We start from the raw sequence: 15,575 nt of genomic DNA on the forward strand, positions 1-15,575 counted from the left end.
ACTTTCGTAGAATAAAAAGGCTGTGCCTATCCGTAGACAGTGTCCATTACGCCCCCCCTCATAAAATCCCAAATCTGTGCAGCCGCACAAAATGGCCTTGCGACCACCATGTCTCTTCCTCCTGACCGACCGGCTGGTTGGTTCTGTGACAATGCGTCAAAGGAGGCTTGCGCTGCTTGCAGCGCCTATCCTGTGCTTCTTTTTCCTGTCCACAAGCCTGTACTACCGACGGGAGCAGCTGTCGAGTCTGAAATTGCCATTTCACTTCGACTTGCACGGCTACCATGACCGTTGGATGACACCCCCCGCCACAGTTGTCGATGGTCAGTCCCCCGCCCTCTCAGGCTTCCTATGCGCCTAAGGCGTATTGCGAGCTTTTCGTTGCTAAAGCAGACTCTAGGCGCGGTATTATCCTCCTCAAATATTTCCACCTATATAGACTCCATCTTTAAGCCGACGTCGACAGCCCTGCCCCGATTAGAGTGCCCTGCCCTTGATCGCCAGCGATATGCGTCGCTGCAAGCGCCCGCCGACGCAGGTCGTGAAATACAGTATTACTTCGCCTTGGACTTGCGCAACTGTCTCTCGCTTCTTCCGCGACTGATGGGAAGTTTGGTCCAGGTCATCAATTTCCTCGGCCCCAACAACTGTGCTCTGTCCATCGTCCAAGGCAACTCTCTTGATGGTACAGCCGACATTCTGAATGCCCTCAAGGGCAATTTTGAAGCGATGGGCGTCACCTATCACATCAACACCTCGTCTCTTGACCCTTCGGCCGGAGACAGAATCGAAAAGCTGGCGGAATTGCGCAACATGGCTTTGCGGCCGCTGCTCAGGGAGGCGAACCGCGTCACAGATAACACCACTGTCATTTTCCTCAACGACGTGGCAGCCTGCGCAGAGGACATCCTCGAGCTTGTCCATCAGCGCCGCAATCTCGGTGCGGATATGACATGCGGCATGGATTGGACCTACGTCGGCAGAGATCCCACGTTTTACGACGTCTGGGTTGCCAGGGGCATCAACGGCGATACCTTCTTCGATATCCCACCGGACGGAAATTGGAATTCCGCCTGGAACCTTTTCTGGAACGCACATGATACGCAAACGAGGTATTCGCAACAGCGACCCTTCCAGGTCTTTGCGTGCTGGAATGGCGCTGCCGTCTTCTCCGCGAAGCCGATACTCGAGGGCCTGAGATTCCGTACGGCAAACACTGACGGGGGCGAGTGCACTCAAGGCGAACCGCAATTGTTCTGCAAAGACTTGTGGTTCCGCGGCTATGGCAAAATTGCCGTTATTCCGACAGTAAACTTGGAGTACTCTGACGAGAGAGCAAAGCAGATCAAAGACCTGAAGGGCTATGCGTCGAACTTGGTTTCCGAGCAGGACCCAGCCAACGACGTATTTGCATGGCAGCAAAATCCCCCGGACAAGGTCAAGTGCATGCCAGTATGGGAGAACCAGTTCTGGCAAAAGTGGGATGAGGGCTTGTCATGAAAGTCGTACAAGAAAGACTACGCGACATAATTTAGCGTTGCATGGCTGGCGTGTGGTCGAATAACTGTTAAAAGTCGGCAGTACAGACTACATTGTATATTTTCTCACGTCACCGGGGTTTTTTTTTCCCCAGTAAACCATTTGCGATTATGTGACGAAATAATGTGGTGAACAGCTGTGTCAAATTAGGCACCCTCCCTATCTATGCCAAGCAACCACTCAACCACTCCACCCACCTCGACAAGCCGCTACTCGCCTATCAACATTTCATGACCCACCACAGCGCTTATTTTCCTTCTAGCATAAAGTGTCGACTCGGCGTCGTCTAATCCAACTCTATATCCGGTCCATAAGTGTTTTTTTTTTCCTTCGGGGCCAGGAATCATGTCCCACGATAAGAGCATTGCTCTCATCAATAGGCAGCTTTTGGACATGCTTCTCGCGTACTTGGGGCGCACCAGACGCAGATTCGGCATCAGCTTCCTTGTCATTGCTTTACGGTCGAGAAGATCCGATCTGTGAACGAGGGCTCCAAAGTCACCGGCGTGATCGCTGGAACTATAAAATGCATATTATACGGCAAGAGATATCGGCTGGTAGCTAGAGTAAGCTAAACTACCTTATCTCTATTATCCTGCAGGAACTAGCTAAGCTAGTAAAGTTAAAATTTATCTTTTTTTTAAAAAAAAAACCTCTATTAATAGTATTATAATATTTTGAAATCTTAATTATAAATTATTATAATATTTAAAACTATTTTATAATTAACTTTTATATTTACTCTTTACTCTTAGCTATAATAATTATTATATAAGTTATAAGACTAAAATATTAACTTTTTTTTGATTATTTTTAATTAAAATAGTATTAAATGTATGTTTTTCTAGTGTTAATTCATAACTTATAGCTGTTATAAGATACAGTGTAATTACGAAGAGTTTATAACGCCTGGGTCGCGTCGCGAAAAACAACTAACCTTAGGCGGCCACCCCACGTGACAGCGCGGGAAGGCGAATCAGAAAACGGATGCGAGGACACCGACACAGGCATTACAGAACGATTAACCAAATAACTAACTACCTTACCTACCTATCTTTTCAGCGCTTCCAAAACTGCTGCAGCTGGCGTGTCTTGGCACTGCCACCAGCTGGGCAAAGAAGAGCTGGCTGGTTACATCGACCACCTCATGCGCCGCGCACACTGTCAGGCTTGTTTACTCAAAAGTTCACAGAAAATGTCTTTTGGCGGTTTCTCCCAGGGTGCAATGGGCGGAGGCGGCAATGCTGGTGCCGTAGTAGATGGGCAGCCTCTGCCTACCATTCAAACAGAGGTATGCTACTGATATTTGCGAGGTTTTCATTATGATTCCCAGTCGACTCGTCATTGATGAATCATTTTACATCCATCCTTGTTACTGACACGATAGTTTGCAGGCTCTTGGTTTCCAGACTGTTGCGGGCGACGCCAAAGTCGGCCTCACGAGTCCATGGTCCCAACCACCGCCGTCGACCGCCTCGCTCCTCAGCATCGCCCCGAAGAGGGGACTTGCCGCGGCGGCGGGCCCCGACTACGTTGCCTTCGCCACGACCGAGTCCATCCGCAAGGCTTTCGAGGCGCCCAAGGACGGCGACACGGACGTGCGCGGCTACGAGCCCCAGCTTAGGCTGCCCATGAGCATGCGCATCTCGCAGCTCGCCTTTACCGCCGACGAAAACTACCTGCTGCTATCGGCCGAGTCGGGCGGCGGCCTCGCCGTCTACGAGGTGCAGGCGCTGCTGCAGGGCTCGACGAGCGTGGCATTCGAGCTACCCACCGGCGGCCAGGCCCTCCGCGCCCTCGCGCCCAACCCAACCGCCGAGAAGGCTGAGCTATGCGCTATCGTCACGCAGTCGGGGGAGCTCTTCATGGCGAACCTGCGTGAGAGACAGCTCAGCAACGCGCTCAAGTCGCATGTCAGCTGCATTAGCTGGAGCGCCAAGGGGAAACAGCTCTGCGCGGGCCTCGGCGACGGCTCCATCCACCAGATGACGCCTGAAGGACAGGGCAAGGCGGAAATCCCCAAACCCCCAAGTCTTGGAGACTGTCACGTCTCCTCTCTCACCTGGCTCGAGAATCACATCTTCTTGGCTATACACTCTACTAGCGACTCTCCGTCAGCCTCTGTATATCACATCATCACCCGAGAGCCTCCTTCGTCATTCCAGTTCCGAAAGCTTGCTGACCCCGTCGAGCCATTTGGTTCCGAAAAGACGCCTCACCACACTATTCTGCGTCTGCGCAACTTTGATCCGGACTTGCAAGAACTGCTCATGGTCTCCTCGACAGCTTCTACCGATGTCGGTCTGCTAACTCGATCCAAGAAGGCACTTGCCAATGATTGGCCAGCGGACCAGATTACAGGCGTGTTTACAACGACGGAGCTTCTGGATGATACGAGGCGCCCAACACTTCCAATGACGGATTCGATGGATGATTCCACGCCAGTCGGTGTTTGCCTGGATCTGTCAAGTAAAGAGAAGGTATACCGGCCGATCCCCTCGGACGAGGAAATTACGGAATCACCGAGCCCGCTTCCGGGACTGTGGGTACTGACGCATGAAGGTATTCTCTGTGCTTGGTGGCTTGTATATACGGACTCGATCAAACAGGGAACCACCTATCCTGGTCTTGCTGTTGCCGCTGAATCAACTGCCATGCCTCCTCCAGCCACTCCGAAGCCTGCGACCTCCCCATTTGCTCCCGGAAAACTCCCTGCCTTTGGTTCTACTGCAACAGCCGCACCGGCGTTTGGATCTACTACTCCTGCGGCGCCAGCATTTGGCTCTGCTTCCGCACTGGGACAAAATACTTCGCCCTGGGGCTCCGGGGGCGCAGCCACTACTACGCCGTCGCAAACAGGAGGTGCCACGTTTGGCCAGAGCAGTTTCGGCAATGCACCGTCGACACCGGCGCCTGCTTTCGGAAAGCCCTCATCCATTGGCTTTGGCCAGTCTTCCCAGTTGGGTATGAGAACCTCGCCCTGGAATGTTGGCGGCGGCAACTCCACGCCTGCATTTGGACAGTCGGGCTTCGGCAGTTTTGCCAACAAGAACAACCAAAGCCCGTTTGGAAATGCGACAGGTTCGAATGACAGCGGAGCTAGCCTCACGTCTCCTGCTTCAGGTGGCTTTTCTAGCTTTGCTAAAAGCACTGGTGGCTTTGCGGCCGCTTCAAATGATAAAGCTGGCACGAGCGTCTTTGGCAGCGGCGCCGCCAAACCAGCAAGTAACCCCTTTGCTCCCACGACGCCGGCCGTGGATAACCCTTTCACACCCAAAGATAAGCCTGGTGGAAGCGTATTTGGCTCCACGCCCTTCAAGCTCGAGAGCTCGTTCAAGCCGGATCCTTCGGCCAAGGACGATGCTAACCACCCCGTAGCTTCTGGTTCCATGTTTGGTAGTGCGTTCGGATCGGCGCTGACAGGTGCTGGTAATGGCGCGGACTCTTCCAACGTCATCGCCAAGGACGATGAAATGGGCGATGATGACGCTACGCCACAGGCACCTGAACCTCTAAAATCAATCTTTACCACCAAATCCGCTGAAGAATCGACGACCCCGACTAGTACACCGGCGCCAACTCGATTTGGAGATGTCACTTCGCCTGCTCCGGCCACATCCCTTTTCGGACAGCCCACAAAGCTCGGCAATTCTTTCTCTGGAGGTAGTCTGTTTGGCCCCAAGAAGGACTCGCATGAGCCCACGCCAGCTCCTAGCATCTTTTCCCAGACTTCAGCTGCTTCCAAGACGGAGCAGCCTGCGAAGAAGGAGCTCGAAGCATCGCTGCCTCCCGACGCCACTAGCAAAGTATCGTTTCCTTCGGGTGTGTCCTCATCATCTTCTGCCTCCACAAGTACTACTAACCAACTGTTTGATTTCGCCCCTTCAGCGAAAACGAAGCCAGAAGAGGCTCCTCTTCCCCCCTTTCCAGTCGCGTCAAAGTCCACCAAGCCTTTGGACAAGCCCGGCGAGGAGGCCCCCTTGCCTCCGTTCAAGTTGGCGCCGAAGAACAAGACTACAGCCGACCCTGCGCCACTTCCGCCTTTCCCAGGACCAAAAACAACAAACCTTGCCCAAGAAGCGCCGTTGCCTCCATTCCCCTCAAAAGAGATAGCAAGCACCGCTGGAGATGCACCTCTACCCGCAATTGGGGCGAAGAAGACAGCGAAGGCGGCCGAAGCTGCTCCCCTGCCTCCATTCCCTGGACAAAAGCCTACAAAGCCCGCCGAATCTCGATCATTGCCCTCTTTCACCCCGGCACCGAAAATTGGGAAAGAAGCGTCGGCTTTTCCTCCCGGAGAGACATCGGTATTCAAGTCAACTAAGCCAACTGGGCCAACACCAGCGTTTGTGGCACCAACGGGTCCGCCCCCACCCGACTCTGACGATAGCGACTTCGATGATGAAGAGGATAACGATGGAGAGGACGACAATGTAGAAGAAGTCGAAGGAGAGGACGATTACGCTGAGTCGGAAGGAAGCGGTGTTGACGTTGCCAAAGATCTCAGCCCAAGCACTACTGGTCTTGTAGAGACACCCGGTCTTACGCCTCAGAGCTCCTTTGGTGGAATGGCAAGCACGACTCCCGCGACAGCACAGCATGCACAGAATGCTAGCCGGCCTCTTTTCGGTGGGGTGGCTCGCAATGCGCCTCTTTTCGGCAAACCGAAGAACAACGCATCCCCTCGATCGCCTAGTCCTCTGCGCGGTGCAATTCCAAATCGCGTTATTCGCTCTGAGACTTCCAGGTCTGTCAGTGCTCCTGGCATGGCTTCGCAGATTCTTGGACATAAGAACACTCAATCACATCTCGCTCAATCCATTACGAGTCGCCAGCAAGAGAGCAGTGATTCGTTCCTGGTTCAGCAGCGAAAGCTCCGCGAGCAGCAGGAAGCAGCAGAGGCGAAGCCACTTGTTGACGAGGAGGATGAGGAAATTCAGAAGATTCTCTCTTCAGAGGTCGAGCCCACACTTGTACTGGATGAATTTATTGCCCATTCAAACGTGGCTCCTCCAGCGGAGGATAGCATTCCTGCTCAAGTTGAGGCTGTGTACCGTGATATCAATTCTATGATTGACACTCTTGGCCTAAATGCCCGAGCCATCAAGTCTTTCACGCGAGGACACCGCGAAACCCACGGTGAAGGACCTCGCAGTATGGCGGATCTTGAAGTTGCTGATGACTGGGTTCTTTGCGAGACAGATGACCTAGAGGATGTACTTTCGGGGGAGCTTCAAGTAAACCTCGAGAGTGCGCGGGTCCAAGATCTTTCCGGAAAGCTTGAAGCTTGCCAGGAGCTGGCTAAGGACATGCATCGGCTGCGTGCCAAGCAGGAGGATCTGAAGAGAATTATCCTCGCTCGAATGGACCCCGACCAGGCAGATGTTGCCCGGTCACTTCCACTCAGCGCAGAGCAAGCGGCCCAGCAGAGTGAGTTGCGCCGCGAATACACCAACTTCACGAAGCTGCTGGCCGATGCTGAGGAAGCTCTTACGCTACTCAAAGCAGGCATTGCCTCCGCGTCGGGTACTTCAGGCAAGGCGGCAGGGCACGGGTACACAGTTGACGCTGTGATCCGCACCATTCACAAGATGACCACCATGGCGGAGAAACGCAGTGGCGATGTCGATGTCCTGGAGACTCAGCTACGCAAGATGAAACTGGGTTCCGTCGGCCGCGAAGAATCACCGACGACGCCACAGCAGGCCCGACGCAGCCGCGTGCTCTCGCCAGAATTGACGCCGTCGCGCACAGTGCGTCAGAGCATCTCGTCCAACGGCGGTCTGTTGTTCGGCCAGTCGGTGCGCGCGACGCCGCCGAGGAAGAAGCTCAGCGGCTTCAGCAAGGAGGAAAAGGGCGATCTTATGGATAAGAGAGCCAGGAGGCAAGCGGTACTGGAGAAACTCCGGGGCAGCGTGGAGAAGCGTGGAGTCAACGTCTGGAATATGGAGGATGTTGAATAATACAATCATAACATGTACTGACGCGAGGGAGTTTTTCACGCGTTGTAGTTTAGACAACAGGATAATACAAATCCTCGGATTAGCGGATTATAGTAGGAATTTTATGCACTTGTTGCGATGTGCTCATCTTTGCTTGTCTATGGCACTGTCTAGTGATTGAATATTCAACCCTCCCTAACTGATTGGATTTGGTGAAACGCTGGCAGTAACGAGTACGTTGGGCGAGCGAAGCTATTTGCAAATGTATTAGGATATCAAGTTTGTCGTCATGCTAGTAGCCATGAAATTAGAGCTGATGTCCATAAACCGGATTATACAAACAGAAAGCTGGTGGAACTAGACCTGAATGGGGTCAGAGACTGTCATCGGCTCCTAGAACCAAATAAGTGGCACTTTGGCCGAATCTGGGCCTGTGGTCTAGGGGTATGATCCTCGATCCGCATCGTTGCGGCAGCTTGTTTTAGGTTGATTATTGAGTGGTCCGGGGTTCAAATCCCCGTAGGTCCATGTTTTCTTTTTTGCTTTCGAAAAAACTCCTAGCTCTTTGCTTAATCTCTCGTGAGATGGTATTTTTTTTTTTTGATCCACCTAATTGAGCAATTCTACCAAGTCATAAGCAGGTATTCAATTTATAAAGGTTTTTGTCTTTACCTTTCTGGGGTTGTTATATAAAACGATGGCATACAGGCAGGGTAGGGTGTTGGCGGAGTGCGGCACGTCCCCAGAAGTCGGAGACTGCAACTTTTTGGAGGGGCAGCCAAAAAATTTCCAGCTACCGCAACTTGCAAACTTGCATTCAAGCCAGTTCGCACACGATGGCTCCCTCACAACAAGCAGCATGGCGCAGTGCGCCCGATGCCGAGGAGCTGGAGCGTCGAAGAGTACGTGATTATTCTTTTTTTTGCATTGCGACGGCTGTGATGGCGGCAATGCTGCAACCCAAGCAGCTCTTGGGAAAAAAAATCCAAGTCGCCGAATGCGAGCTGCAGCACAGCCAAAGTAGCAAGATCTCTCACAACTAACCATGTATCCTAATTTATAGACTGTGAATATCAACAAGGAGACTGTGTCCAATATCAGCTCCATCGAATACCCTGGCCATGTCCCTGGCGAGGACGCCGCCTTTACAATCGAGCGCTTCCAGTCCGACTTTTCCGTCCACTTTCACCAAAACGAGCAGTTTGACGCCTCCTTTTCGCTCGTCGGCCTCGATGCCTCCCTTGCCAATGCGTTTCGCCGCATCATGATTGCCGAGATCCCCACGCTCGCCATCGAAAACGTCTTCATCGAAAACAACACGTCGGTGATTCAGGACGAGGTGCTGGCGCACCGCCTGGGCCTGATTCCGTTCAAGGGCGGCCGCGAGGGCCTGCTCGACTTTCTCAAGTGGCACAAGAAGCCCACCGACGGAGACGATGATGATAATGACGATTCCGCCGGCGGCTTTGACTTCGACACGGTGCGCCTCGAGCTCAACGTGACGTGCACGGCCAATGCCGACGCCGCGCCGGGCGAGACGGACCCGACCAAGGCGTACCATCACGCGCACGTCTACGCCCGCGACATTGTCTTTTCGCCCATGGGCGAGCAGGAGCGGTACTTTTCCGGCGCCGACGCCATCGCCCCCGTCAACCCGGACATTCTCATCGCCAAGATGCGCCCCAAGCAGACCATCAATCTGTCCATGCACATGCACAAAGGCATCGGCTCCGACCACGCCAAGTTTTCCCCCGTCGCCACCGCCTCGTACCGCCTGCTGCCGACCATTAAGATTCTCAAGCCCATTGTCGGCGTCGACGCGGAAAAGTTTCAGGGCTGCTTCCCGCAGGGCGTCATTGGCCTGCAAAAGATTACGAAAAAGGACGCGGTGCCCGGAAGCGGCCTCGAGGAGCATGTCGGCGAGATGCGCGCCGTTGTCGAGGACGCCAGCAAGGACACGGTCAGCCGCGAGTGCCTGCGCCATCCCGAGTTTGAGGGCAAGGTCAAGCTCGGCCGCCGGCGGGATCACTTCATCTTTTCGGTAGAAAGCACCGGCCAGTGGGACAGTGACGAGCTGTTCCTCGAGTCGGTCAAGCACCTCAGGGTCAAGTGTCAAAGACTCGAGAAGCAGGTCCTGAACATGGTGCGGTGATTTGGCGGCATATTGTTGGCGTATTTTTGTTTTTGTCTTGTTTCATTGCCTATTTGTTCCGGCGCAGAATTTGTAAAAGTCTACAAGGGATGCTTTCTTGCTATTTTCACAGTCTTAGATATATACCGATGCCTTGGGATCTTTTTGACAAAAAAACGTTGGCAGGGATACACACAAAACAATTGAAAAGATGATACCATGACTTGCAGTGCTGTCCTATTTGTTGTTGCTTGAAAAAGCCAAGCATGAAGGATGCAGAAGTACTCGCTTTCCCAAAACCGTCCTATATACTCCTCGCCAATCGTTAGTTTTAATTGTATATAGAAATCCCCAGGTTTCCATCTACGCCGAGAATTTGAGGAAAAAGTTAAACTCGAGTGGATACGCCGTGTCTGTGACGACGACCTGCTGCCCATCCTCGAGCCCGAGCTCCGTGAGCGTCTTTCCCAAGTTGGGCCGGGTCTGCTTCTCGAGGCCCTCGGGGGACTGCATGTACAACGTCTTTCCCTCGGCGCGTATTGAGGGTCGCTTAAGCTGGGCCTCGGGGCGGACGGCGAGCGAGTCAAGGAGGTCTTGCAGGGTGAGGCGGGGGTCGACGGGCAGCGGGCGGGCTTCGTTGCCGCAGACGGGGCAGTCGTCCTTTTTCTCGTGCTTGAAGGTGTAGGTATAGATGCCGTCGTTGCCCGAGTACATCATGTAGTTGCTGTCGAAGCCGAGGCAAGGCGCTGCCGTGGTGGCAATCTTGAAGGCCTCATTGCAGCAGGCGGCGGCGATGATGGCGTTGGTGGAGGCGATGGCGGGGATGATGTTCTTGATGGTGCCCTGCGTGAGAGCGTATGTGACGCCGGAGATGCCAAACTCTTGGGCGCGCGCAAGCGCCTTCTCGTACAGCCACGAGACATGCGCTGGGTCGTCCTTGTCTAGCTGGGGAAAGGGCTTCTCGCTGTCCCAGGCGATGACGTGAGCCCACTCGACGCAGTGCTCAGGCTGGCGGGGAATGGCGGCAAGAGTGCAGAGCGGAACGGCGGCACGCGGGGCGTGCATGTCGAGTTGACACTCGATACAAGAGGTAATGGTGGGGAGGATGACGCGGGCCTGGCCCTTGAAGCCCTCGGTGCCGCCGTCGACGAGGGGTTTGATGCCGTCGGCGTCGCCGGCCTCGTCGGCAATGGAAACGAGCATGGCGTTGATCCAGCGCCGCGCCTCAATGCTGTCGAGCCCGCACACGACGAGCTGAAACTGCTGGTAGAAGCTGGCGTCGAAATCTTGGATGCGGACGTTGTGCGCCGTGATGGAGACGCCTTTAACGCGCTGCTCGACGAAGCGCGCGGCCACTTCGGCCTTGTATTTGCCCACGTCGGAGCTGCGGAAAAGGAACTGTCTGTTGAGATTAGAAATGTCAATCGTGTCTGCGTGGCATGTATTAGTCGATGTTGCTGTTGCGAGTGGGCGGCGAGAACAGATAAGAGAAAGCGTACCCATATCTATAACGTGTATGTCCTTAAATTGGGACATGGCTAGATTCTTGAGAATTTCACATCCTAAGCCGCCAGCACCACTGAAGGCATCAGTTAGTCTCAGATGAGTCAAGGGCTGGAAGCAGCCGCTGATGATGCATACATGACTCTGAAAGACTGGTTAATCGATGTATTGCCTGTGAGGGGTCCGTCATGTACTCACAGGACCTTGAAGTTGCTAAACATTTGAAGAGACGGTTCTGAGATGGCATCGGGATCGGTATAGGGGCCCGCGACCTTGCGGATTCTGTCAATGTACTTCCTGCGTTGTCGTGAGCCTTGGTAATGGTGCGTGGGTGGTGTTGGCGCAAACAGCTTGGCGCATTCTGTCTTACCATCGCGCTGCCTCACTCCCGGCCGGAGCTGCCACGTCTGCAGCCATCTGTGCCAGTTCGAATAGGTCTTTCTTGTCACAAAATGTACAAGAAATGTGCGGGCTGCCAAAGAGTGTTGGGTATGATGTAGATGTAGATGCAGGATTTGAGATGAGGTTGATGGGAACTGCCTCCCGCTGCATGTAGTGAATCGACCGCCAGTGGAACCTAATCAGGCAGGCCCATGTATCTGACCCAAGCAGCCGGTGAGGCAAGGCGACTGTACAGGTCAAATGCACGTCATTTCTACTGTGAGATTGTATACGACAGGCATTTCCCCGATGTTAGTGTCTTTTTTTTTTTCTCATGCAGTCACTTGAAAGGCCAGAGGTGTGATCGAGCTCTATCTAACAGTGGCAAGTTGATGAGCAGACACATGTTGGTGGGGCGGCGTTTGACGGCTTCTACCTACCTACCTAAGCACCTAAGGTATAAACGTAATCCGTACCTTATATAGGGCCTAATTCACTAATTCACATCAATCAAGGTGTGGATCCGCATTTTTACTACAGACAACTACTATCCCATGGGGGGTCCATAGGTAGCGTCATTCCAACGGCTGCTTTTCAACACTGCAACACTGCAACACTGCAACACTGCAACAACTGCAACACCTCTAGCTTACTTCTTCCCGCTCTCAACAGTCCGTCCTTGCTTGTCAGCTGGTCAACTGTCATGACTCATCTTCTAGAACAGTAGCGCTGTTTGAAGTGGAAACCGCGCGCTATGGACGACTTTCTCACTCCGCTCAGCACCACATACCTCAAGGGCAGGGACGTGGTTGAGCCAGTCGACCTTGCACCAGCAGCCTTGAAGGAGAGCCATGTTCCCGTGGTCGTCACGAACTTGAACGAGGCTATTGAGACTCTCAAAAATCAGCCAGACTACGATTCTCTATTATCGACTCTCAAATTTTTATGCGACAATTCGGATACAGTCACGGACAGTCCTAGTCCTCAAAGCGCAGCTGTCGTCCATCTTCTCGTCACCGAAATCACTCCCAACTATTGGACTCTCCTGCTAGAATCTTCAACGCCTTCACCTGATGGCTCCGTCTCAGAAGACAGCGATGCTGGCCTATTGTTGCGTTTTTTCAGCAACCTCACAGGTCTCAAGGCCATTGTCTCTCATATTAACGCTCTCTTGGCCGAGGCTCGAAACAGGAGGAAGGATTTATCGTCACAAGACATTCATCTTCATCTTTCGATAATTCTGGATGTACTAGCCTCTCTTCTCAGAGGACCTGATTCTATTCGTCGAATATGGATTGCTTCGGTACAAAAGCTGCCCGATGCTGCAATGAGAAAAAGTCAGTCACAGACTTTGTACAGCTTGCTAGCGAGCAGCCGCGTGCTTTCAGTTGCTTCAGAGGCTTCGAATCTTATTGGACTCGACAAACTGAAAGACACGACCAAATATATTGCCGATGGTCCAGAATACGTCAGATGGATTGCCACCAACATCGCGTCCTGGGCAAAAGTAGCTTCAACGGATCTAGAATTTCGATCTTGCTCTGATGTCATGCAAAGAGCTATGTCTTTGGGCTACCAAAACGGCTTGGTCAAATTACTCGTCGATGAGCTTTTGCTTCGCTCCGACTCAAATCCTGCCACCTTCATACACGTCTGCTTCCAGCAACCTGCAACATTTAAGAAGGTCATGCAGATCTTACTGGACTACCTGGCGCAAAGATTTCTGAGCTCCATCTCTATCCATGAAGCTTCAGAGAATAAGATAGTTTCTTCCGTGGCTGGAATTATCAATACACTCATCCAAGATGATTCAACAAGGAGATCATTCCTGGTGTCCTGGTGCACGGCATCATCGGGCGCCGGCTTGGGCGACAACATCGGTATCCGCCGTGCTGTCTTAGCAGCTCTAGCAACAGATAAGGACACAATCACTTCAGTTCTTGAGAAGAGCCTCAACCAATTCGGCGATCAACTATACATTAAGCATGCCGCCATCCTACAGCAAGAGGTCCACACCCAGATCCTGCTGCTTAGCGCTGGATACGTCTCACGACTTTCTCCTATCAGGCTCACTATGCTTGTCAAATCTGGCGCTTACATGAGCAGCATCTCGAATCGTATTGCATCCACTCAAGAGATGACTCGGATTCTTGGCATGGTTGTTGGAGAGTCGCTGTCTTCTCTAGTTGACAAGGGCAAGAACAAGCTCGACTTTCACATGGAAGAAATGGAGACTGAAGAAATCGAAGCTCTCAAATCCCTGACCAGCATCTCGGACTCTGTTGGTCCTTTCAATGACTTGTGCGAAGCTCCTCCATCAATCGAGCTTACTTCGTCGCCCACTCCGTTGCAAAAGCAAATAGTGAAGCCGAAAAAGAGGAAGCCAGCACCAAAGACCTCGGCAGCTGAGCGACTACCCAAAGCAATCATTGAGGAATTGAATTCCTCTGAAGACGAAAACGACGACTTGGTACCTTATACTAAAGGTTCTGACCCCGAAGACTCCGACTCCGATGCAGAGCTTGTGCAGCGCAACAAGGTCAAAGCACCTGTATATATCCGCGACCTCATCACCTACTTTAGAGACGCCGAAAACTATGACAAGCAAAAGCTCGCGCTTCAGACAGCGCCCACGCTCATTCGACGAAAGGCAAACTACGGCACAGAAGTCAGGGATCATGCGGAGGAGCTGGCCAGCATCCTCGTTGGCCTGCAAGACAAGTTTGAGATGCAAGATTTCAGCGAAACGCAGCTCCAAGGCATGGTCGCTCTCATGGTCGCGCAGCCCCGAAGCATGGCGCCCTGGTTTGTAAAGACTTTTTTCGAAGGCGACTACAGCCTGTCGCAACGCACTGCCATCCTCATCGCCATCGGCCTCTCCGCCAGGGAAGTGGCGGGGTTCGACACGGGCACTTTTACCTCGCCCGCCAATTTTCCCTCGAAGCAGCTGCCGGAAAAGCTGCAGAAGTTGTACATGAACGGCGCTCGCGTGGACCAGACGATGATGGAGTCGGCGGCGGGTGGCGGCCACCTCAAGGCACTGCCCCCCAACGCCATCGAGGCCATGTCGCAGGCGCTCACCGCCGACTTTCTCGCACCGCTCGCCGCCACGGCCGCTGACTCGGCTGCCGGCCCAGACGTGCTCAAGCTGCAGAGCTTCACCGCGCGGTACACACGTCGCAACACGAGCATGGCCCGGCCCCGCGCGCGCGCCGTCCCCAACATCACCGCGTCCCTCCTCGCGCAGTTCTTCTTCGCACCCCTCACCGCATACTTCCAGGCCGCCCTGCGCAGTCACAGCGCTGCCGTCGTGCTGCACCCCGCCCTGCTTGCGCTGTACCTGCAGACGCTCGGCGTCGTTGTCGGCGCCGCGGGCCCCGCGACGCTCGCGCTTCCGCAGATGACAACCGAGCTCTGGGATCTGCTGCTCGGGGCGCGCGTGCGCGTTCTCGAGGCAGGTCTCGCCACGCTGCGCGGATGGCTCGTCGCCCTGGCGGCGCTGCTGCAGGCGAATGCTGACAGCGTCGGCGGCATGCGCCGGCTGTGCGAGGACCACGGCAGGGCCGTTTTCGAGACGCGCGAATGGGTCGGCGGCGTCTTTGAGCGCGTCCGCGGCGGCGGCGACGGCGAGGAGAGCGATGTCAAAATGCTCGCGGCCGGCGTGCTCATGACGCTGGGCGAGGCAATGGAAAAGTATCAGGCGCTACTGATGGGGGATATGGCAACCTTTTCATGAAGCAGGAAGCACTGGACAACCAATATGTTGGCTTGCCGTGTTTTTTGTTTATGTCAGGGTAAATAATACTACCATCACTATTCATCTCTGTGCATGTCCATATTGTGATACATTTCTCATCTGCAGTGTCATTTCACCACTTGTTTCTCATCACGTTTCGATTGCTCATCACCCAGCGATAATGCCTTGCCACCTACATGGCCCGATTCAGCCAAACTAAACTCGAATATAGAACGCCCGAACCAATACATAAACAATGGCCGTTGATAAAATAGACGCTCTTGATACTTGTACATGGAGGGGTAGTAGACGTACGTGCCTAGTGACACGCAGACTCGAACCA

General features: G+C 53.5%; 5 protein-coding genes across 5 annotated transcripts; 4 read left to right on the forward strand and 1 right to left on the reverse strand.

Annotated features, from left to right (window-relative positions):
* Positions 1-91: 91 nt before the first annotated feature.
* On the forward strand, positions 92-1,500 carry BBA_01149 (alpha-1,3-mannosyltransferase CMT1; the record flags this gene model as incomplete). The annotated part of the gene is made up of 2 exons (XM_008596246.1): positions 92-323; positions 440-1,500. 2 exons carry the CDS (start codon positions 92-94, stop codon positions 1,498-1,500), a joined length of 1,293 nt encoding a protein of 430 aa, XP_008594468.1.
* A 1,234-nt stretch (positions 1,501-2,734) lies between these two features.
* BBA_01150 (nuclear pore complex subunit Nup159) lies at positions 2,735-7,502 on the forward strand (the record flags this gene model as incomplete). The annotated part of the gene is made up of 2 exons (XM_008596247.1): positions 2,735-2,830; positions 2,934-7,502. 2 exons carry the CDS (start codon positions 2,735-2,737, stop codon positions 7,500-7,502), a joined length of 4,665 nt encoding a protein of 1,554 aa, XP_008594469.1.
* An 815-nt stretch (positions 7,503-8,317) lies between these two features.
* Positions 8,318-9,633, forward strand: BBA_01151 (RNA polymerase Rpb3/RpoA insert domain-containing protein; the record flags this gene model as incomplete). The annotated part of the gene is made up of 2 exons (XM_008596248.1): positions 8,318-8,383; positions 8,545-9,633. The coding sequence occupies 2 exons, from the start codon at positions 8,318-8,320 to the stop codon at positions 9,631-9,633; spliced, it is 1,155 nt and encodes a 384-aa protein (XP_008594470.1).
* A 342-nt stretch (positions 9,634-9,975) lies between these two features.
* BBA_01152 (ThiF family protein) lies at positions 9,976-11,532 on the reverse strand (the record flags this gene model as incomplete). The annotated part of the gene is made up of 4 exons (XM_008596249.1): positions 9,976-11,042; positions 11,112-11,191; positions 11,314-11,412; positions 11,486-11,532. 4 exons carry the CDS (start codon positions 11,530-11,532, stop codon positions 9,976-9,978), a joined length of 1,293 nt encoding a protein of 430 aa, XP_008594471.1.
* Positions 11,533-12,250: 718 nt separating this feature from the next.
* Positions 12,251-15,232, forward strand: BBA_01153 (telomere length regulation protein; the record flags this gene model as incomplete). The annotated part of the gene is made up of 1 exon (XM_008596250.1): positions 12,251-15,232. The coding sequence occupies one exon, from the start codon at positions 12,251-12,253 to the stop codon at positions 15,230-15,232; it is 2,982 nt and encodes a 993-aa protein (XP_008594472.1).
* Between the last annotated feature and the right edge of the window lie 343 nt (positions 15,233-15,575).

This window comes from Beauveria bassiana (genome assembly GCF_000280675.1).
Source record: "Beauveria bassiana ARSEF 2860 unplaced genomic scaffold BBA_S00002, whole genome shotgun sequence".
NCBI classification, from domain to species: domain Eukaryota; kingdom Fungi; phylum Ascomycota; class Sordariomycetes; order Hypocreales; family Cordycipitaceae; genus Beauveria; species Beauveria bassiana.